We start from the raw sequence: 23,297 nt of genomic DNA, 5'->3' as shown, positions 1-23,297 counted from the left end.
GGGGGCGTCAAAGTATTTTCTGATGGATCTTAGCTTCCATAAGGTGGCGAAGCCTTTTTTGACCAGAAGGTCGGTGTGAGCTTCGAAGGTAAGGTTGCGGTCGAGAGTCACTCCGAGTATTTTTAAGGAGTTTGTTAAGGGAAAGACTTGTGGAGAAGGAGAAGGAATTGAAAAGCTGTGATTGACATCTTCTGCAGTATGCCCCTATGGTTGAACATACCATCCATATCTATTGGTAAAGGTATTATCAAGGTAAGAACCTAATCTTTGAATCTCTGTTTCTTTGTGGAGGTAAACTCTGGGGAGGGAACAGCTTAAAAAGAGCCATTCCCAAATATTCCATTGCTTTAGAATGAATAGTAAAATGATGCCTGAAAACATCAAACAATTAGATGTCAAAGTCAACAGATTTTAAAGGATGGATTTTACAGTTTAACCAGAGGATGCTACTATCCCAAGGCAGCGGATTCTGCCATGTGTCTTCAGCACTAGGAGATAGTCACTGGATTTCAAAGTAAAATTTGCAACAAACAAAATGTGCAGGTGAATCACAAAGGGGCAGATTCTGCAAATGGCGCTGTAAGTTAGGCAGTGGTAGATGCCCTTCCTCCACCTAACTTAATTGTTTTAATCGGCGCACTAATTGTGCCGATTAGAAAACAAAACTTCATTTAAAAAAAATGTAGGTGCCTACAAAAGGAGCATCTGAATCTTGTCTACAGAGGCACATAAGGTCAAAGTAGGCGTGGTTTAGGCCAGAAATGACCTTAGGCACTGTTAAGCATGATTCTCTGTCTAAGGTATGCACCTGTAATGTAGACCTTTAAAAACCTGGTCTAGATTACTGGCATCTACCTTTAACAGGAGCCACGGTTCTACAAACAGCGTAGCGTGATTGACACACAATTGGCACCAATTTTGTAGCCTGCCGCCAATTACGGCACCGTTTGCAGAATCTGCCCCTAACAGCCTTCTCAGTTGTGATAGGGTGTGGTGAGGAGGAGGGGTGAACGTAGTAGGGAAAGTGTGCTTTATGGAATTATTATACAAGGTCTGTGACAAGAGGGAAGGATGGGGCAGTTGGGAAGGAACAATTTCTTAACCACTGTTATCCCAGGACAAGCAGGCATGATATTCTCACATGTGGGTGACGTCATCTACGGAGCCCCAGCGCGGACAGCTTTTCAAGCAAACTTGCTAGAAGTTTCAAGTTTGCACACTGCACCACGCATGTGCTAGCCTTCCTGCCACTAGAGGGCGCATCCCCACCTCGTGGTCCTCAGTTCTTTTTCATCCGCGGAGCCAGAAGCCCTGTGGAGAATTTGTGCTAATTGTGCCTTCTGTCGCCGCGGCTGTGTAGGGTTTTTCGCACGGTCGCTGCGTTTTTTCGTCTCTTTCTTACTTTGTTTCTTTCTTTTTCAAAAAAAAAAAAAAAAAAAAACTAAAATCTTTCGTATCCGTTACTACCGGGGGCTCCCGGTAGCCGTGGCCGAGGAACCTCGCTTGTTCCCGGCTCTCTTGTGGGCCCATGTCCCGGCCCGTAACGGGCTTTAAAAAGTGCGGGCGCTGTGAAAGACTCCTTTCGATTACTGACCCGCACAGGTGCTGTTTGCGGTGTTTGGGGCCCCAACACCCGACGGCATCCTGCGATAAGTGTGCCACCTTTCAGAAGCGGGCACTTAAACGCCGCAAGGCCCGCATGGCGGAACTTTTCTCTGTGGAGTCCCCGCCGGGGAAGGCCTCGAGTTCGGCCTCGGCTTCGGCCCCGGCCTTGACCTCGGCCTCGACATCGGCCTCGGCCTCAGCTTCGGGACCGTCGGCTTTGCCTCGGGCTTCGGTGCCTTCGAAGCAGCTGCCCTCTTCCAAGGCCTCGGGTAAGTCTCCGCTTCCCTCCTCAGCTCCATCCAAGAAGCCATCCTCGGGCTCGTCGGCGGGTGGGCCCGCCTCAGTGAAGCCCAAGTTGCCAGCGTCCGCTGCCCCGAGGGAATACTCGAGACCGAGGTCGCCCTCTGAGGAGCAGCGGCAGGTCTTGCCGCAGGGGATGTCAATCCCCGTGTTCCAGGAATTGCTCCGGGCGTTAATCGCCTCGGAGCTCACCGGGGCCATTGACCAGCTGCACCAGGCTTCGGCCTCGGCAGCTTCGGCTTCGGAGGCTTCGGCCCCGGTGGCCCCGCAGTTGGCGACCTCGGTCTCGGGTACCGGGGCCTCGGCTCCCGAGGCGCCCACGGCCTCGACCTCGGTGGTTCCCTCGGACCCGGCTTCGCGAGATCCGCCGGAGCGTAGTGTGCGCCCGAAGGACAAGGGGCGCCGAGTACGAAGACTTTCGTCTTCGTCCTCGGGGTCCTCGAGGGGTTCATCTCCCTCGGGCAGGTCTCGAGCGAGGCGCAGGCCGAGGAAGGCTAAGCGGTCTCGGACCTCGCCTCGGCGGCGTGGTCGCTCGTCACCGGCCGGGGGCGGTGCCTTGCAAGTTCGGGATTTGCGTGTCGATAACCCCATTTTGTTCCGGTCTCCGGCCAGGGAGAGCTCTCGGGCTTCCTCGCCCGGGCCGAAGGGGCGGGCCTCGGTGCCTCGGACCCCGGGGGGATCCCCGAGGGGTTCCTCCAGGCGCACCCGGTCTCCGACTCCGTCGAGGTCGCAGGACTGTGCCTCGTTGGGGTCGGGGTCGGGTAGGGAGCCCAGGTACTCCAACCAGGCCTCTCCCTTCGGCTCTGCCGGGAAGTCTCGGTCTCCCTCTCCTCCTGCTAAACCCTCATCCTTTACGAGGTTTGTGCAGGATATGGCTGCGGCTTTGGGTGTTGACTTGTCTGAAGGGTCCACTTACACCAAGGAGTTTTTGGAGGAGCAGGATCTTCCTGCCCCCCCCAGGGAGTCGCCGCGCCTTCCAATTAACAAGGTCCTCTGTCAGACCTTTCTGAGGAATCTTGAGGCTCCTTTGACGGTCGCTGTGGTCCCCGCCAAAATGGAGTCTAAGTATCGCACCCTTCCCATCAAGGGGTTTGAGAAGGGCCAACTTTCCCATACTTCGCTCCTGGTGGAATCGGCTGTCAAGAAATCTCAGCCTTCCCGGGTCTCGGCGACGGTCCCGCCTAGTAGGGAGGGCCGGACCCTTGACAAATTTGGGCGCCGTCTCTATGCGAACTCTCTGATGGCTACCAGGGTCCTGAACTATGCCTTCTCGTACTCTTCCTTCCTCCGTACGATGGTGAAGGACCTCCCCTCCTTTCGTGAGGTGATGCCTGAGTCGCATAGGGACCGGTTCGCCACCTTTAGTTCCAACCTGACCCAGCTGCGCCTATATTTATTCCACGCGGTTTATGATGCATTTGAACTCGCCTCGAGGGTGTCCGCCTGTGCAGTGGCCATGCGCCGGCTGGCGTGGCTTCGTACCCTCGAAATGGAGTCCAATTTGCAGGAACGCCTGGCTAATTTGCCTTGCGTTGGCGTGGAATTGTTTGATGACACTTTGGATGCGGCGACGGAGCGACTTTCCAAACAGGAACGCTCCCTGGCCTCCCTGGTGAAGCCGAAGCCTAAGGCGCCTGCCCAGCGTCCCTTCAGGCAGCCTCCGAGGAGATACCCTCAGAAGTCCACACCGGCCTTCTCCAGACCGCCCCCTCGAAGACAGCCCCAGCAGAGTAGAGGCGGCCCCTCTAAACCTGCCGCGCAGGGGGCCGCCAAGGCCGCGCCGTCCTTTTGACGGGATAGGCGGTTGGGGGCGGGCCCTCACCGCAATATCGAGCCACCCCCTCCCCATCGGGGGTCGGCTGACGGCCTTTGCCGGGGCATGGTCGGCGATCACGTCGGACGCATGGGTGCTCCGGATAATCTCAGACGGCTATTCACTAAACTTCTCCTGTCCGCCTCCGGACTTGCCCCCCGGGGCTTGCCCTCCCAATCGGAACCAGCTGGCCCTTCTCCTGGAGGAAGCCAGGGCCTTGTTGAGTCTCAGAGCGGTCGAGGTGGTACCTCGAGATCAGATGGGCCTGGGGTTTTACTCCCGTTACTTTTTGGTCCCAAAAAAGACCGGGGACTTGCGCCCCATTTTGGACCTCCGGAAGCTCAACAAGTTCCTGGTCCGGGAGAAGTTCCGTATGTTATCGCTTCCGGTTCTCTACCCTCTTTTGGAGGAGGGGGATTGGATGTGCTCCCTGGACTTGAAGGAAGCTTACACCCATGTTCCGGTGCATCCCGCTTACCGCAGGTTCTTGCGTTTTCAGGTCGGGGATTTGCACCTGCAGTATCGGGTTCTTCCCTTCGGGCTGGCATCCTCCCCTCGGGTATTCACCAAGTGTATGGTGGTGGTGGCGGCGGCCCTGCGCTCGCGGGGGTTACAGGTCTTTCCCTATCTGGACGATTGGCTGATCAAAGCCCCGTCCAGGGAGGGGGTTATCTTAGCGACCCGACAGACTATCAGTCTTTTACAGGACCTGGGGTTCGAAGTGAACTTCCCAAAGTCCCAATTGCGTCCGGCGCAGTCTCTCCAGTTCATTGGAGCCGTGCTGGACACGGTTCGCCTTCGCGCTTTTCTCCCCCCGCCCCGGCGGGAGACTCTGCTTCGGTGGAGTCGCCATTGTCGAGGGCAATCGCAGGTGCCGGCCCAGCACATGATGGTTTTGCTGGGTCACATGGCGTCGACGGTTCACGTCACGCCGTTCGCTCGTTTGCACCTGAGAATCGCGCAATGGACTCTGGCGTCGCAGTGGCGCCAGGATCGCGATCCGGTGTCTTCCCGGATATCAGTAACTCCTTGTTTACGTCGATCGCTCCGTTGGTGGACCGACTCTTCCACTTTGTCAGGGGGTTTGCTGTTTCGCGTTCCTCCTCACACCAAGGTCTTGACGACGGACTCTTCCGAGTACGCGTGGGGAGCGCACCTGGACGGTCTGAGGACGCAGGGTCTGTGGTCGGTCCAGGACCGTCGGTGCCACATCAATGTGCTGGAGCTTCGCGCCATTTTTCTGGCTGCGCGAGCTTTTGTCCACCTGCTGCACGACCAGGTAGTACTCGTGCGGACGGACAATCAGGTAGCGATGTACTATGTCAACAAACAGGGGGGTACGGGCTCTTGGCCTCTATGCCGAGAGGCTCTCCGTCTTTGGGACTGGGCAATTTCCCAGAATATATTCCTACGGGCGGTCTACATTCAGGGAGAGCAGAACCAGCTGGCAGACAGACTCAGTCGTCTTCTCCAGCCGCACGAATGGTCTCTGAACTCCCGAGTACTTCGCGAGGTTTTCGACCGCTGGGGAACTCCTCAAGTGGACCTGTTTGCCTCTCCGGAGAATCGCAAGTTACCTCTCTATTGCTCTCGGATCTACACTCCGGATCGTCTCGAAGCGGATGCCTTCCTCCTCGAATGGGAGGGGAGGTTCCTTTATGCGTTTCCGCCGTTCCCTCTGATTTTGAGAACACTGGTTCATCTCAGATCGACCGGAGCCTCCATGATCCTCATTGCACCTCGGTGGCCAAGGCAGCCCTGGTTCTCCCTACTTCTTCAACTCAGTACCAGGGAACCTCTGCTTCTACCGGTGTTTCCCTCTCTGCTGTCTCAGAGTCGGGGTTCGCTGTTGCATCCCAATCTTCAGTCTTTACATCTGACTGCTTGGTTTCTCTCCCTTTGACTTCGTTTCCGGTCTCTCGGGCCGTGAGGGACGTTTTGGAGGCCTCGCGTAAGGTCTCGACTCGGCTTTGCTATACTCAGAAATGGACCAGGTTTACATCCTGGTGTTCTTTGAATAGTCTGCGACCAGATTCGGTGCCTGTGGCTTCGATTCTGGAATATCTTTTGCATTTGTCTGAGTCTGGCCTGAAAACGACTTCCATTCGGGTGCATCTCAGTGCCATTGCAGCATTCCATCGGCATCTTGAGGGTCGTTCTCTCTCTCTTCATCCTCTGGTGACACGTTTCATGAAGGGGCTAGTGAATATCCATCCTCCTCTGAAACCTCCTCCAGTGGTGTGGGATCTTAATGTGGTCTTGGCTCAGCTTATGAAGCCTCCCTTTGAACCCATCGACAAGTCGCATCTTAAGTTTCTTACTTGGAAAGTAGTCTTTTTGATTGCACTCACATCTGCTCGCCGAATCAGTGAGTTACAGTCTTTGGTTGCGGATCCTCCTTTCACGGTCTTTCATCATGATAAGGTGGTTCTTCGCACCCATCCCAAATTTTTACCTAAGGTTGTGTCTGATTTCCACCTCAATCAGTCTATTGTCCTTCCGGTGTTTTTTCCGAAGCCCCATTCTCATCCTGGTGAAGTGGCGCTTCATACGCTTGACTGTAAGAGGGCGTTGGCCTTTTATCTCCAACGCTCCAAGTCTTATCGGAAGGTTCCTCAATTATTTTTGTCCTTTGATCCTAATCGTTTGGGACACCCGGTTTCAAAGCGCACCTTGTCCAACTGGTTAGCTGCTTGCATTTCTTTTTGCTACGCTCAGGCTGGTCTCCCGCTTGCGGGTCGCGTTACGGGTCATAAAGTCCGGGCGATGGCAGCTTCGGTGGCTTTCCTCCGATCTACACCTATGGAGGAGATTTGTAAAGCTGCCACTTGGTCTTCGGTTCATACGTTCACCTCCCACTACTGTCTGGATACTTTGTCCAGAAGCGACGGCCGGTTTGGCCAGTCGGTGTTACGTAATTTGTTTTCATAGTTGCCATCCTCCCACCTGCCCTTTTTTGGTTGGCTTGGAGGTCACCCACATGTGAGAATATCATGCCTGCTTGTCCTGGGATAAAGCACAGTTACTTACCGTAACAGGTGTTATCCAGGGACAGCAGGCATATATTCTCACAACCCGCCCACCTCCCCGGGGATGGCTTTCTTTGCTATGTTATGGCACTGAGGACCACGAGGTGGGGATGCGCCCTCTAGTGGCAGGAAGGCTAGCACATGCGTGGTGCAGTGTGCAAACTTGAAACTTCTAGCAAGTTTGCTTGAAAAGCTGTCCGCGCTGGGGCTCCGTAGATGACGTCACCCACATGTGAGAATATATGCCTGCTGTCCCTGGATAACACCTGTTACGGTAAGTAACTGTGCTTTTCAGTATGTCTGTACTACAGCATTCTCCCAATGTTATACACTGGGCCATTTTTGGTGGACTTTTTTCTTTGGAACCTCTGATCAGATGTGGTCTATTTTTTTTTTTTTTTTTACTTTAATCGTCGTCGTCCCCCCCCCCTCCAATTTATTTATTTCAGAGTTTTTGTCTTCAGCAGCAGACTGATATAATTTCATAATTTTTCCAACATTTCTTTGGGTTGGGAAGAATAATTAAAAGCACCACCTTTATGATCAAAATCCTTTTGAAGCAGCAAGAACTGGGTGTATCTTTCTGGTTCTCAACCCTGTCCTTGGGAGACTCCCAGACTTTCAGGTTTTCTGGATACCCTAAGTGAATATGCTGATTTATAATCAGTATCATACATATTTGCTGTGGTTATCCTCAGAGCTAGAGACTGACACGGTGACAGAATTCATCACCATTAACCAATAACCGCGAGAAACCATCCTGTCATTCTTTAGTGTCTATCTCTCAACTTCAGTCCTTCTATACCAGCATTCTTCAATTCAGTGGTTGTGCCCATTCATACTCTTGATTCTTCCCTCTCTCCTTAAAGAATGACCTAGAGATTGTTTCCCATAGTTATCTACTGGGACAGGAATGGTGATGAATTCTGTCACTGTGTCATTCTCTACTCGGAGCCAGATTAGTTATGTGTGTCTTGAGGTCTAAGTTGAGAACACCTACTGTAAAGTGGAGTGACCTAGTAGTTAGAGCAGCTGCCTCAGCCCCAGAAATGTGAGTTCAAATCCCACCACAGCTCCTTGTGACTCTGAGCAAGTCACTTAACACTTCATTGCCCCAGGTGCAAAATAAGTACTTGTCTAAAATATATAAACCGTTTTGATTGTGTGATCCACACAGAAAAAGCGGTATACAAGTCCCATCCCATTTACCCCTCTGTAGCCTGTGAGGACATGGGGTTTTGAAGTTGCTACCCTTTACACTGTCCCTTTAAAGCAGCATACCATGCCATTGTTTAGAATACTTTATCATGACTTAAAGCAGGGCCTAATGTTCGATGATATTGTCAAATACATATTAACTCTGGTACCTTTATCACTGCCTCTTTCAGGAGGAATTCCCTGGATGAGGATGAAACATACCGAGGACAGCCAGGAATCTGCGGCCTCACCAACCTGGGCAATACCTGTTTTATGAATTCTGCCTTACAGGTGCGTGTCTGTGTCTGGTTGATGAGCAGATAGAGACACAACGAAAGATGCAAGTAAACACCCACATGAACCTAGATATGAGAGAGGTTTCATATATCAGGGAAGTCTCCCTTTCTCACAACCCCGCCCTACTTTCCTCCCTACAGTGTGTGTATTGTAGTAGTTTCTCAAAGTCTCTCCCTTATCTCTCTTGCTGTCTCCCCCATAAAGTGCCTAAGTATCAAGGACCTCCTGCTTTCACCTCTTATCTGTCTTGCTCTACAGTAGGAGTGTCAAAGTCGGTCCTCGAGGGCTGCAATCCAGTTGGGTTTTCAGGATTTCCCCAATGAATATGCATGAGATCTATTAGCAATGAAAGCAGTGCATGCAAATAGATCTCAACCATATTCATTGGGGAAATCCTGAAAATCCGACTGGATTGCGGCCCTCGAAGACCAACTTTGACACCCCTGCTCTACAGTATCTGAATAAAAAGTTACTTGTGCATCTCCCCTCAGTGTCTGAATATCAACGATCTCCTGCTTTCAACTCCCAAGTCTGGGAGTGTCCTGCCTGCCCCCTTCCTCTTTTACCTTGCAGTGCCTAAGTAACTGCGATTTTCCCCCTCTCTACCTGCAGTGTCTGAGTAACGTGCCTCCACTGACAGAATACTTCTTGAACAACCGTTACCACAAGGAGCTAAATTTCAGTAACCCACTGGGCATGAAGGGGGAGATTGCAGAGGCCTACGCAGATATCATCAAGCAGATGTGGTCTGGTCATCATTACTCCGTGGTTCCCCGAATGTTCAAGGTATCACATTAGTGGAGAAGAATTGGAGGGCACTGTTGCAGACAAACACAATCTCATATCTCCTGTTTTTCTGCACATCTCATATGCAAGGCACCTAGGATGAAGCTCTCCCCTATGTTCTTGTGTTTTTAAATTCCCCCCCCCATGCCTCTCAAAAATTAAGAAACTAGGACCAGTCCAGCATAAAGCAGTATAAAGGGTCTGACTTTTGTTTTCCAGACCAGGAATATCCTCCCTTCACTGGTCAGATCTGGGAATGCTGCAGAGGCAATATTTATTGCCTTCAATGAGCACAGAGCACTTTAGCCCACATAGACCATGTATGCTTTAGCATCTAGCAGTAAACTAAACTAAACCTTAAGTTTGTATACCACATCATCTCCACAGAAGTAGAGCTCGACACGGTTTACAGGAATAGATATAGAAGGAACTCCAACGAAAGTAGAAGGACTTGGTAAAGAGAAATTTTAGAGGGACTTAGTATATTGAATAGGGAGAGGTCAATTATATTTTAGAGTAAAGCCAAGTCTTCAAATGTTTTCGGAAGAGTTGGAGGGAGCCTAGACTCCGAAGTGGGGCAGTAAAGCTGTTCCAAAGTTCGGTGATCCTGAAGACGATGGATATCCCTAATTTTCCTGAATGGGATATGCCTTTTAAAGAGGGGAAGGATAGTTTGAATTTTTGAGTGGATCTGGTGGTGTTGGGATTCGAGGAGTTCCAGGATAGTGGAAAAAGGGGAGGAAGGATGTCGTGTAGAGATTTGAAGGTTAGGCAGGCGCTTTTGTAGTGGACCCTAAGGATTACTGGGAGCCAGTGAAGCTTAGACATAAGCGGGGAGACGTGGTCAAATTTGCTTTTTGCGAAGATTAGTTTAGCCGTGGTGTTCTGAATCCGTTGAAGTCTAGGAAGGCTTTTCTTTGTTAGGCTTAAGTAGGTGGAATTACAGTAATCCAGTCTGGAAAGAATGATGGATTGTATGAGGACAGCAAAGTGTTGTTGATGGAAGCAGGATCTCACTTTCTTTAACATGTGAAGATTGAAAAAGCATTTTTTTACTAGGGAGTTAAGGTGGTCATTGAAGGACAGTGTAGAATCAATGATGATGCCCAGAACTTCGCTTGAGTGCTCAAGCTGCAATGTGGTGCCAGAGGATAGTGGGATGAGGGTGGGTAGCTGATCTGATTTTGGGCCGAGCCAAAGTAGTTTTGTTTTGGTCTCGTTTAGTTTCATTTGTACAGTGAGGGCCCAAGATTGGAGGTTCGAAATACATGAAGAGATGTTCTCAGAGAGATTGGTGAGGTTAGAGTCGGTCTCGAGGAGGACAAGGATGTCATCAGCGTAAGTGTAAAGTGTTTCCAAGGGGGATAGTTGGAAGAGTTTCAGGGAGGACATATAAATATTGAAAAATATACTATTAGAAAAGCTCTACAGGTTCCACTGGACAACAAATTTTTCCAAAGGTTTTGCTTCTTTAAAACAAACTGGTGATTATAATAGACTCCTTCAAAATAAACACAAATATAATTTCCCACTGGCTGTATCAGGTAGGAATTTTGAGAAACACGATTGTTTCTTTATTTGGCTATAATGCACAAAGTTTCTGATACACTGTGATATTTTGCCGTGACTAAAAGTGTTTTCCTGTTGATTTTCGTTTGTACTCAGTGTTTGGTGCATCTCATTGCAGTGTCCAACAATAGTCAGCCAGCATTGATGGATTCCAGTTGCCCTGATATCTTTTTTTCCATAGTGGCAATGTCCTGGTGAAATCTTTCGCCATGTTCATTACTGGCTGCACCAAGATTTGTGGGGAAAAAGTCCAAGTGTGAATATAGAAAGTGCATCTTAAATATTTTGTTGATCAAAATTATTGATTTTTCCTGATGTAGCTAGATCTACACAATTGAGACGGAAATAATGTTTGGCTTTAAAATCTAGAGTATTAGCTTTGAGGGCTACTTTGTTTTTGTTTTTTTAAAATTCTTTATTCATTTTTGCACATTACAACAAGTGTAGCAGATAAACTCATATGAACTTATAAATACACACTTGATTAATTCTCATATAACACTTTAAGTATAACATTTCATTTCAAATTAATATTCTATAATATTTTGAATATTATGTAATAAATCTAATATTTAAACTATTCTTATTAAATAGAAAATCCTCCCCTCCCATCACAATATTACATACAAGTACTATTACAATGAAACTATTGATATAATCATATATTATGAAATACTAAAAATAACGCCCCCCCCCCATATTTGCCCTCTAATCAAATATCTTATCTTGGGAAAAGTTTATCATTCATTACAAAAATCTGTTAATGGTGCCCATATCTTCTGAAATTTACCAAAATACTTTGTTTTTGAAATTCTCATGTAATTGTGGAACTTTCAAGATAAAGATTATATATTTTGGGATCTATTACAATTAGAACGATTGCTTAAATTTGAATAAGAGTGTAAAAGTTTAACTGATTTTGATTTTTTTGTGTCTTGGGGTCCTTCTCCTATTTGTTTTGTGTAATATGTCTTTCTTTTTTCTTTCAGTTTTTGTTTGTATTTTTGGTTCAGTATTCTCCATGCTGTTTTTGTGGATTCTTTGTTGCTTTTTCTCCATTTTCTTTCTAGTTGTCTGCATTGCCTTTTGAGTGGGAGTAGTTCATTGTCGAACCATTTGTCTGATTTTTCTATGGATTCTGGTTTTGGGTTGTTCTGGGGCTAGTTCATCCAGGGTTGCTGTACTTAGATGGTTCCATTGTGAGTTGAAGTCTTTGGGAGTGTAGTCTTGGATTATGGTGTCTGCTTTTGTCCAGAATATGGTAGGGTCGATGTATTTGCGTGAGTAGTAAGTTATTTTTTGAGTAATTGGTGTTCTTTTGTTATTGGTCCAGTTGACTTCGAAGGAGTAAGTGTAGTGATCTGACCAGAGGGAACGGTTCCATTTGACGTTTGGATCTCTGATTGTGTTGGTTGTTGGGACATTGTCACCTGCCGGACCCGCTAGGAACCTGCGGAGGACCGGCAACAGGTGGCAGCACGTCCCTGGCGCGGCTCCCAATGGGGGAGACCCTAAACGGTGACCAGGTTCTTTGGCTTCACCATAAGCAATAACAAGACAACACCTACTCAGATAACTATCAATGGTTTAATTTCATCAAAATTAACAAAAACAAAAATAAAAACTGCTACTCTGGCTTTTCTCTTTTCAAAAAAACATTTCTAGTAACCAGATGTAGTCCAGTAAGTAAACTAAAGTTATGTCCCAGGTAAGTAGCACAAGTCCCGGACACTATTCTGGCAGCTTCACACAGCTTCAAACCAGAAAGGAAAAACCCCCCCACAAACAAAAGAAAACATTTTCCTACGTCTTCTTGCAGACCTGGACTTTTACCAAAATAGTCCTGTTCTTCACCAGGCTCTCTGCAACACAATCCCCCAAATCAATCTTTAGAAAAAAATGAAGTGTTGTAGGCTTTGCTTCCTTAAGTAGCAGCAACTCACTCTCCAGCCTTTGAAGACTGGGCACAGAATTGCTGGGCCCCCTTTTATAACTGCTTTTACAAGCACCCACAAAGACCCAACCCTAGCTCTTCGGGGAACCCTCCCCAATTCTGAAAGTCATTGGGTTTTCATGTAGCAACAGCAAAGCACAAACAGCAACTTACACCAGCTTTCTCCTGGCTTAGTCACAACTGGTGTGGAGCAGCTTAATCAGTGCTGAGCACAGCTACAGCACTGTTCTTCATCCCAGCCCCCACTGCCGTGCAACACAAAAATAACTTTTCTAAACAAACAGTTCTTTGCAAAAATTGTCCCATCAAAATTTCCACAAAAAGAAAACTCAAATCATTGGCAAGCAACTGCCAGACTCACGTCCATGGGTTCCACACTTTCAACTTCAGGTATTCCACCTTCAACTATGTCCATGCTTTCCTCAGGGACTGTTAGCGCTGTAGAATGCTGAACTGCAGAACCTTCCCATTCCAAGGGTTCTTGGGTGGGTCCTTGCCTTTGCTTGGCCAGGAGAGTCCTATCGGCTAGGTCCTCATTTGCTGCCTGCTTTACTGACTTTGAGAGCTGTTTTAACAAGTTACGGCCAAACCCCATCTTACGTGGCTGGGGCACAGGTTTGAGTGCTCTCTGGCTCCCTCCCGGGTCACTAGAAACATTGCTTCTAAGGGAGCTTATTCTCTTACTAGGCTCTGGCTTCTCAATGGGTTCCAGCTCATGGTCGGGCTCAAGCCCCTCAGGATAGGCAGCCCTATCCTCTACACCAGGGGTGCCCAAAACGCCGATCGCAAAGGCAACGCCAGTAGCTCGCAGAGCCAATGTTCTCCCTAGCATTCCCCTGGTCGCTGTCTCACCTTTAAAGTAGTGGAATTATGGCAGCCTGCAGAGCGAACATAGCAGATTGCCGTCAGCCTCTGTAGCACGTTCCCTCTGCCGCGGTCCCGCCCCCAACGTCAGAGGAGGTGCGGGACCACGGCAGAGGGAACTTGCTACAGAAGCTGATGGCAGCATGCTACGTTCGCTCTGCAGGCTGCCGTAATGAATTTTCAACTGTGGTAGGCCCAGAGGGAAGAACGGAGGTGAGGGATCTAGTCTAAGGGAAGCAGCTCGATGATCCAGTCTGAGGGAAGCAGCGGAGATAAGGTCCCACACGTCGGGGTAAAATTGGGCCCGTTGCGAGGGCCCCGGCAGGAGGGAGATTGCCTTAGAGAAGCTGGATCGGGGAGGGGGGGGGGAGAGAGAAGAGACAAAAGGACCTTGAGGAGGGGCAGGAAAGCAGCCTTGAACAAAAAGCGAGTGGGAAGATAAGGCAGATCCTGGACTACTAGAGGGCTTAGAGAGGTTGAAACACTCTGAACCGAGGAGAGAGAGATGCCAGGCCCTGGGGAAGGGGAAGACAAAGAGAGTGAGAGACACAAAGACCTGGACCAAAGGTGGGAGGACTCAAAATGTTAGCAGAAGGAAGATAGAGAGGGAGAAACCTGAAACAAAGGGGAGGCAGAAGAGAGGGGGCAGATGTTGGACTATGGGACAGAAGGGGAGAGACCCTGAGGAAGAACAAAGAGTTGCAAGATCAGAACAGAGGAGGGAGACATGTTGCCAATAGGGGTGGAGGAGAGAGAAAGAAAAGCTGGAAGGACAGAGAGAGATGTTGGTTGGGGAATGGAGCGAAGTCTGGAGGACAGAAGAGGTGCACTCGATATATATATAAATAAATATGGGGGTCTTTAACTAAGGCGCGCTAGCTGATTTAGCGTGCACTAAATGCTAACACGTCCATAGAATACAATGGGCGCACGCTAAATCGGCTAGCGCACCACAGTATAAGAGGGGGGTATATGTTTAGTATATTTTTGGTAGATCATTTTGACTTGGTCATTTTTAAAGTAGCTTGCAAGCCAAAAAAGTGTGGGCACCCCTGCTCTACACTCTCCGAGTTACCACTCACAACTGGTTTCTTGTATCGGGGCATGGGTTTTATGCAGGATTTAACCCTGACATGTTCATCGCTAGGGATGGAAATGTCACAACATGTAGTCTGTGATGGTAAATTGTAGGCCAAAAATATATGGTGGTGAGTGAATAATATACCATTTGGGAAACAAAATAGGTCAATGAAGAGATGTCAAAGGATTATTATTTGCTTGTTCTTTTTGCAGAAATCATTTCTTAATATTTTTTTTTTTCATTCTCTGTCACCTTTAGGGAAATGTGCATACCTGTTATCTCTTATGTTTTACACAGTACAGAAGGAGGTATTCTTTAGCACTCTCCAGACCAGTAGAGGTTAATCTTTACGAATGGGTATATATCCAATCATGACCAGCAGGTGGAGACTGAAACCAAAACTGTGGGACAGTATATACTATACTCCCTTCTCTATTTCCCTCAGTCTTCTTTCAGTCTCCAGCAGGTGTTGATGTGATCTGTACCCATCTCCCTTGGTAGGGCTGTTGGAATTTGTTTAGGGGGTTTATAGTCCCTGTTTTTGGCCGGACAGAGCTTGGGCGGGCCCTGTTTGGGGGTCCGTCCGACCTCGGGGGTGTCAAACCCGGCGGGTCTCGAGCGGGGTCCCTCCCCCCACTTCCTCCACCTCCCCACATTTTTTTAGAGGAGCCTCAGCAGTAAGCCTTGCCCCCTAAATCAAGCAAGGCATATTGCTTAGAGAGCCTGTGGAGTCTGTTCTGTAAAAAAAAAAAAAAAAAAATCCTGAGGTAGTGCTGGTCTGGAGGGTTGTTTCCCTTTAAGAAAACTGTATTTTACTGTATTTTTTCATCTAACCGGCACTTTTTTATAGCTAGGTCGCGTATGGAGCAATGAGCACTTCTAAAGGGAAAAAGTGCTCATTGTGCTCCAGGCGCGAGGCACTCGCGGCCGGCCTGTGCAAGCGGTGTTCAGGCCGGTGCGGTGGAGGAGCTCCGTCGGCAGCGGCTGCAGGCGCCCAGAGCTCCCCGCCGATGGTGCCTCGCGAGTCGGCTGGGAGCAGTGGTGAAGCCCGGTCTTCACCAACCGCCCACGGAGGTATTCCCCGAGCCGCCAACGGTCAGGTTGTTGGGGATTCCCTCTCAGCTGATATTTTGACAGCTGATGCCGGCTTGCCTGTTTTAGCGGCTGGGACTTTTCAGGCTTCTCAGCCGCTACAGGCTATGGAGGGAGCATTTTTGGCGGGAAAGTCGCCATCTTCTCAGTCTGGCCCCTCCATTTTGTCTTCCACCTCAGGTGACCTTCCCCCTGTATTGGAAAAACAGGGGCAGGTTTCGGCTGGGTCCCCTGCTGTGGCAGGGAGTCCCTTGGGACCCTCGGGGGGTTTTTCTCCTGATTTATTTTTTTCCTTGTGCAGAGCCTATTTTCAGGCGGCTGGGGGTCCCGGTTGCGCTCAGGGGGTTTCGGGGAGTGGGGTTTCCTCCGCGCCCCCTGCGGCTTTGCCTCTCTCGGCTGTTGTGGCGTCCCCTCCTCCTCCTCCCTTGTCCAAGCGTCCGCGGGTGTCTTGGGATGAGGATTTATGGTCGGAGGAGCATGTCGGTCTGGATGAGGACCTGGACCTTTCTGAGGATTTCCAGGACCCTCTCGAGGGGACGGCCGCTGGCGGCGGGTTGTCGGGTTTCCCGTCCTCCGGCGAAGAGGCGTCCGTGGTGCGCCTTTTTCAGAGAGATGAGCTGCCGGACCTGATTCAACAGGTCTCTTCAGTGTTGCGTTTTGAGGATGCGCCGCCGGAGACTCCGCGTGTAGGGGACCCTCTATTGCGGGGGATCCGTTCCGTTTCCCGCTCTTTTCCTATGCATCAGGATATTCGGGATATTATTCTGGAACAGTGGAAAACGCCGGAGGCGCCGTTTCGTTTGGCGCACAGCATGGCTCGTTTGTATCCCATCCCAGAGGGGGATCGGGCTACTTTAGCATCGCCAGTCGTAGACGCGGTGGTCTCGGCGATTTCTAAGCGGCATACCGTGCCTGTTGAGGGCGGTTCTGCCTTGCGGGACTCTGAGGAGCGCAAGTTGGAGAACATCCTTAAGCAAAATTTTCAGGTCTCTGCCTTTGGGGTCCAGGCGGCTATTTGTGGGGGTCTGGTCGCTCGCGCCGTGTTTCGGTGGGCTGAGCGGGTCCTGGATCGGGAGTCTGATGACTGGTCTCTGGTGGATCAGGAGGTGGCGAAGATTGAGATGGCTGCCTTGTTCCTCTCAGATGCTCTATATGACTTGGTGTGGGTCTCGGCTAAGTCTATGGCCTTTGGTGTGGCTGCGCGGCGGATTTTGTGGCTGCGCGCTTGGGCGGCGGATGCTGCGTCCAAAGCTAAGCTTACTAAATTTCCCTTTCGGGGGTCCTTTTTGTTTGGGGAGGAATTGGATAAGTTGATTCAGACTCTGACGGACTCAAAGGTGCCCCGTCTGCCTGAGGACCGTGCCCGCCCTGCGTCTCGGGGTGGCGCTGCCCGGGGGCGTTTGCGGGAGTTTCGCAAGTATCGCCCTGGGCGTGGGGCTACTTCTTTCCCGGCTCCGGGTTTTTCCCGGGGTCGGTTCTTCCAGCGCATGCAGCCCGTCGGGGGGCCCGTCGGGGGGCAGGGAATCCCTCCGCCGGTTCCCCCACTTCCCATCCTGCACAATGACTCTTTGCCGGCGCCCCCTGTGGTACCGGTGGGGGCCCGGCTGCGCAAATTTTTCCCCAAATGGGCCGAGATCACGTCCGATCAGTGGGTCCTGGAGGTGGTGCGGGACGGTTATGCCCTCGAGTTCGCCCGCTCTCTGCCGGATTTTTTCCTCGCTTCTCCATGTCAGACTCCTGGGAAGACGAAGGCTTTTCGCCAGACCCTTCAGCGCTTGCTAGATCTCAAGGCAGTTGTTCCAGTGCCCCCTCCGGAGTGGGGCACGGGCAGGTACTCCATTTACTTTGTGGTGCCCAAGAAAGAGGGGACTTTTCGGCCCATCCTGGATTTGAAAGGGGTCAACAGGGCTCTCAAGATTCCTTCTTTCCGCATGGAAACCCTGCGGTCGGTCATTCTGGCGGTTCAGCCGGGGGAGTTTCTCACTTCTCTCGATCTGACGGAGGCCTACTTGCATGTTCCCATTCGGGCCTCTCATCAGCGCTTCCTTCGCTTTGCGATCTTGGGTCGGCACTATCAGTTCTGTGCGCTTCCCTTTGGTCTGGCCACGGCTCCCCGGACGTTCACCAAGGTGATGGTGGTCGTCGCGGCAGCCTTGCGGTCGGAGGGCATCCTGGTGCACCCCTACCTGGACGACTGGTTGATTTGGGCAAAGTCGTTGCAGGAGAGCTACCGGGTTACGGCTCGGGTGGTGGAGTTTCTCCGGTCGCTGGGCTGAGTGGTCAACCTTTCCAAGAGTCGGTTGGTCCCGGCTCAGCGTCTGGAGTATCTTGGGGTTCTGTTCGACACCTCCTTGGGGAAGGTCTTCCTTCCAGAGGCCCGGGTGAGCAAATTGCAATCTCAGATTCGCCTGCTTTTGGCGTCCCGGTGTCCTCGGGCGCGAGATTTCCTCCAAGTCTTGGGGTCAATGGCGGCGTCCCTGGATGTGGTGAGGTGGGCGCTGGCCCACATGCGTCCTCTTCAGTATGCTCTGCTCCGGAGGTGGTCTCCCCAGAGGCACGGTTTGGATGTTCCTGTTCCCCTGCGAGGCATGGCGCGCTGCAGTCTGCACTGGTGGCTCCGGACCCCTCACCTGGTTCAGGGGGTGGGTCTGGATCTCTCGCAGTGGACAGTGCTCCTTACGGATGCGAGTCTCCTCGGTTGGGGGGCTCAGTGTTTGGGTCACTCAGCTCAGGGTGCCTGGTCCACGGAGGAGGCTTCCTGGTCGATCAACGTGTTGGAGACCAGAGCGGTCCGGCTGGCGCTGTTGGCTTTCCACTCCCTTTTGTTGGGCAAGTCGGTCAGAGTCCTGTCGGACAATGCCACGGTGGTGGCTTATGTCAATCGTCAGGGGGGCACCAAGAGCACTCAGGTGGCGCAGGAGGCGGCTCGGCTCATGGTTTGGGCGGAGTCCCATCTTCTGGACCTCTCGGCCTCTCACATAGCCGGGGTAGAAAATGTTCAGGCGGACTTTCTCAGTCGTCACTTCTTGGATCCAGGAGAGTGGTGTCTCGGCGCCGTGGCTTTTCAGTTGATAGTGCAGGCGTGGGGGCAGCCCCTGATGGACCTGATGGCCACAAGTGGCAACGCCAAGGTGCCTCGCTTTTTCAGTCGTCGCAGGGACGGTCTGGCCGAGGGTCTGGATGCTCTGGTTCAACCGTGGCCAACGGGGGGGCTGTTGTATGTGTTCCCTCCTTGGCCATTGGTGGGCAGAGTACTGCTTCGCATTGTTCGCCATCCGTGGCTGGTGGTTCTGGTGGCTCCGGATTGGCCTCGTCGTCCGTGGTATGCGGATCTGGTGAGGCATCTGGTGGCGGATCCTCTTCCTTTGCCTCTCGTGGGCGATCTTCTGACGCAGGGTCCCATTCCCATGTTCGACCCGTCTCCCTTTTGTCTTACGGCTTGGCTCTTGAAAGGGGTCGCCTTAGTAAGAAGGGATATTCAGATAAGGTGATCTCTACGCTTTTGGGGTCCCGGAGGCTTTCTACCTCTCGGGCTTATGTGCGGGTTTGGCGTCTTTTTGAGGGATGGTGCCGGGCGCGGGGAGTGGTCTCTTTTCGCACTTCCCTGCCTAACATTACATTACATTACATTACATTACAGATTTCTATTCCGCCTGTGCCTTGCGGTTCTAGGCGGATTACAATATAGAAATTAACTGGGCAGTTCCAGTAGAATTACATTTCAGGATAAGGGTAAGTTACAGGAACAGTAAAGGATTATGATACTTCAATTTCACAGAAGATAATACATATCACAGAAGATAATACATGTCAACTGAATCAAGTTAAATCGGGTGTAGTGTAAAAGAGTTACAGTACATTCTGGATCACAGACAAAGAGATACTATAGGTGGGTGTTTCCAAAGGCGTTGATTGGGGACTCATTGGGTGGTGGTTAGAGTGATGGGAGATATTTTTTGAACAGTAGTGTTTTTATTTCTTTACGGAACTCTTATGTCTTTTGTTTTGGTCAGAAGTTTTGAGATGTCAGAGTCGATTTTAGCTGCCTGTGTCCCCAGAAGGTTGTCGTAAAGTTTCTTAAGAAGAGTACCGTTGAGAGGTGGGTAGGTGAAAAGATTCTGTGTTCTCCTTCTTCTGGGTGAGAGGTAGTAGTGAAAACGGTTGTTTAGGTAACTGAGTGCCGTGCCGTGGGTTACCGTATTTTCGCGGATATAACGCACACCCGTGTAAAACGCGCACACGGGTATAGCGCGCAGAAATCACGATGATATGTACAAAAACTTTTGTATACCGCGCTCACGGGTATACCGCGCATGATGCCCGACGCTCCTTTCGCCCGCCCTGACTTTCCGTGCGCTGTCCCGACTCTCCGTTCACCCCCCTGACTTTCCGTGCACTGTCCCCCCTTGAAGTCCTGTCCCCCCTTGAAGGTCTGTCCCCATCCTGAAAGCCTGATGCCCCCCCCGACGTCCGATACATTCCCCCCCCCCCGGCAGGACCACTCGCACCCCCACCCCGAAGGACCGCCGACTCCCCAACAATATCGGGCCAGGAGGGAGCCCAAACCCTCCTGGCCACGGCGACCCCCTAACCCCACCCCGCACTACATTACGGGCAGGAGGGATCCCAGGCCCTCCTGCCCTCGACGCAAACCCCCTCCCCCCAACGACCGCCCCCCCCCCAAGAACCTCCGCCCGTCCCCCAGCCGACCCGCGACCCCCCTGGCCGACCCCCACGACACCCCCACCCGCCTTCCCCGTACCTTTGTGTAGTTGGGCCAGAAGGGAGCCCAAACCCTCCTGGCCACGGCGACCCCCTAACCCTACCCCGCACTACATTACGGGCAGGAGGGATCCCAGGCCCTCCTGCCCTCGACGCAAACCCCCCCCCCCCCCCAACGACCCCCCCCCCCCCCCAAGAACCTCCGACCGCCCCCCCAGCCGACCCGCGACCCCCCTGGCCGACCCCCACGACCCCCCACCCCCTTCCCCGTACCTTTGGTAGTTGGCCGGACAGACGGGAGCCAAACCCGCCTGTCCGGCAGGCAGCCAACGAAGGAATGAGGCCGGATTGGCCCATCCGTCCTAAAGCTCCGCCTACTGGTGGGGCCTAAGGCGCGTGGGCCAATCAGAATAGACCCTGGAGCCTTAGGTCCCACCTGGGGGCGCGGCCTGAGGCGCGGCCTGAGGCACATGTGCCTCAGGCCGCGCCCCCAGGTGGGACCTAAGGCTCCAGGGCCTATTCTGATTGGCCCACGCGCCTTAGGCCCCACCAGTAGGCGGAGCTTTAGGACGGATGGGCCAATCCGGCCTCATTCCTTCGTTGGCTGCCTGCCGGACAGGCGGGTTTGGCTCCCGTCTGTCCGGCCAACTACCAAAGGTACGGGGAAGGGGGGTGGGGGGTCGTGGGGGTCGGCCAGGGGGGTCGCGGGTCGGCTGGGGGGACGGTCGGAGGTTCTTTGGGGGGGCGGTCATTGGGGGGGGAGGGGGGTTTGCGTCGAGGGCAAGAGGGCCTGGTATCCCTCCTGCCCGTAATGTAGTGCGGGGTGGGGTTAGGGGGTCGCCGTGGCCAGGAGGGTTTGGGCTCCCTTCTGGCCCGATATTGTCGGGAAGTCGGCGGTCCTTCGGGGTGGTGGGGGTGCGAGTGGTCCTGCCGGGGGGGGGGATGTATCGGACGTCGGGGAGTCGGCCGGGCAAGAGGGCTTGGGCTCCCTCTTGCTCTGATCGTGGATGCGGGTGGGAGCGCGTGCGAGCGGTCGTTCGGGGTGGGGGTGCGAGCGGTCCTGCTGGGGGGGTGAATCGGGCGGGGTGGGAACTATGTTTAAAAACTTTTGTATACCGCGCTCAGGCATATAACGCGCGGGGGGTATGCGCGGTAGGTAAAAACGCGTATAACGCGCGCGTTATATCCGCGAAAATACGGTACTTTGAAAATGAGACAGTAGAGTTTGAATTGTATTCTTGCTTTTATTGGTAGCCAGTGAGATTCTAAGTATGCATTGGTAATGTGGTCGTGTTTGCTGAGTGAGTATATGAGTCTGAGGGCTGTGTTCTGGATGGTCTGTAGTTTTTTTTATTATGTTGGTAGGGCAAGGTAAGTAAAGGCTGTTGCAGTAGTCTACAATACTTAGCACAAGGGATTGGACAATGATCCTGAATTGGTCTTTATTAAAGAATTTTCTGATTTTTCTTAGATTTCGCATTGTGAAGAATGCTTTTTGGGTGATTTTATGGATTTGTGTTTGCATTGTGCAGCATCTGTCTAAATGTATACCTAGGATTTTGAGGGAGCTCTGTATTGGGTACTTGATTGAGTTTACTTCCAGTTCAGTTAGGGATGGTTTTTTGTCTTTCTCTAGTAGTAGGAATTTAGTTTTGTCTGAGTTCAGTTTCAACTTATGATTTGTCATCCATTTTTCTACTGTTTCCAATGTGGTTTTCAGGTGTCCTGTGGAGATTGGGTTGTGGATGTCGAATGGAAGGAGGATGGTTATGTCGTCTGCGTAGCTGAAAGAAGTTATATCCAGGGCGTCCAGGGTGGTGCCTAGGGAAGCTATGAATAGGTTGAAAAGTGTGGGAGAGAGGGGAGAGCCTTGTGGTACTCCGCATGGGTTGGTCCATGGTTCAGATAGAATGTCTTTTGATTTGACTCTGTATGTTCTTGTTTTAAGGAAGCCCTGGAACCAGTTGTGAACTTTACCTGAAATTCCTATTGCGTCTAGTATCTGGAGAAGTATGGAGTGGTCCACTAGATCGAATGCAGCTGAGAGATCAAATTGGATAATTAGCAGTCTGTTTCCTTGGCTGAGGTGTCTTCGAGCTATGTCTGGTAAAGATACCAGGAGAGTTTCTGTACTGTGGTTGGTTCTGAATCCGGATTGGGATGGATGTAGGATGTTGTGGGCTTCTAGGTACATGGACAGTTGTTGTGCTACTAGCCCTTCTATTATTTTGACGTATGTTGGGATAGAAGCGATTGGTCTGTAATTTGATGGGTTATTTATTAGACCTTTGGGGTCTTTCAGTATAGGCGTAATTATGATTTCACCGAGGTCTGGTGGGAACTGGCCTTCCCTGAGTGTTGTTGCAGCCATAGAGTGTAGCTAGCTTTGAAGTTGGTGGAAGCTGTTGCTAGTAGGTATGGTGGGCAGTTGTTCAGATCACATGAGGATTTGCAATATTTTTTGTAGAGCCTGTCCAATTCAGACCACTGGGTTGTAGGGAAGTCGGTCCAGGACCTGTCTGCTGGTATGGCTTCATCTGTTGTGGGTTTTGTTAGAATCTCGTCTATGTTGTTTTGTGAGTTATTGAATGTTGTTCTGATTGAGATGATTTTATTTTTGAAGTGATCTGCTAGTTGAGAGGCTGTAGGTGTTAGGTTTCCCTGGGTGGCTAGACATGGTTTGGTGTCGGTGAGGTTTCTTACTAGGTTGAAAAGTTTTTTTGTGTCTAGAGTTCTTGCAGGATGGCCTGGATAGAGGCCTGGCTTGGTCTTCTCTCCGGGTTCAACTTGCGGCCCTGTCGGCTTTTCGAGGGTTGGTGACAGGTCAGCGTTTTGTCGGCCATTCCTGATGTAATTTGCTTTTTACGGGCGGCCAAGTTGCTCAGGCCTCCCCTACGGCCCTCGGTTCCCTCTTGGGATCTCAATCTGGTTCTCTCTGTTTTGGTGCGCCCGCCTTTCGAGCCGTTGGATGGCTGTTCTTTGAAGGAC

At 51.2% G+C, this 23,297-nt stretch overlaps 1 protein-coding gene across 2 annotated transcripts in view; it reads left to right on the top strand.

Moving 5' to 3' along the window:
• The window catches only part of USP11 (ubiquitin specific peptidase 11), a 251,180-nt gene that overhangs the window by 79,630 nt on the left and 148,253 nt on the right, over positions 1 to 23,297 (top strand). For both annotated transcript variants that reach the window (XM_033924282.1, XM_033924292.1), the window contains exons 7-8: positions 8,136 to 8,235; positions 8,854 to 9,027. In XM_033924282.1, the coding sequence (XP_033780173.1) occupies positions 8,136 to 8,235; positions 8,854 to 9,027 (274 nt within the window). The remainder of the gene's footprint in view (positions 1 to 8,135; positions 8,236 to 8,853; positions 9,028 to 23,297) is intronic.

The sequence above is a fragment of the Geotrypetes seraphini genome, chromosome 1 (assembly GCF_902459505.1).
Source record: "Geotrypetes seraphini chromosome 1, aGeoSer1.1, whole genome shotgun sequence".
In the NCBI taxonomy this organism is placed as follows: domain Eukaryota; kingdom Metazoa; phylum Chordata; class Amphibia; order Gymnophiona; family Dermophiidae; genus Geotrypetes; species Geotrypetes seraphini.
The sequence above is the reverse complement of the archived record's forward strand: the minus strand, read 5'-3'. Positions and strand labels throughout refer to the sequence as shown.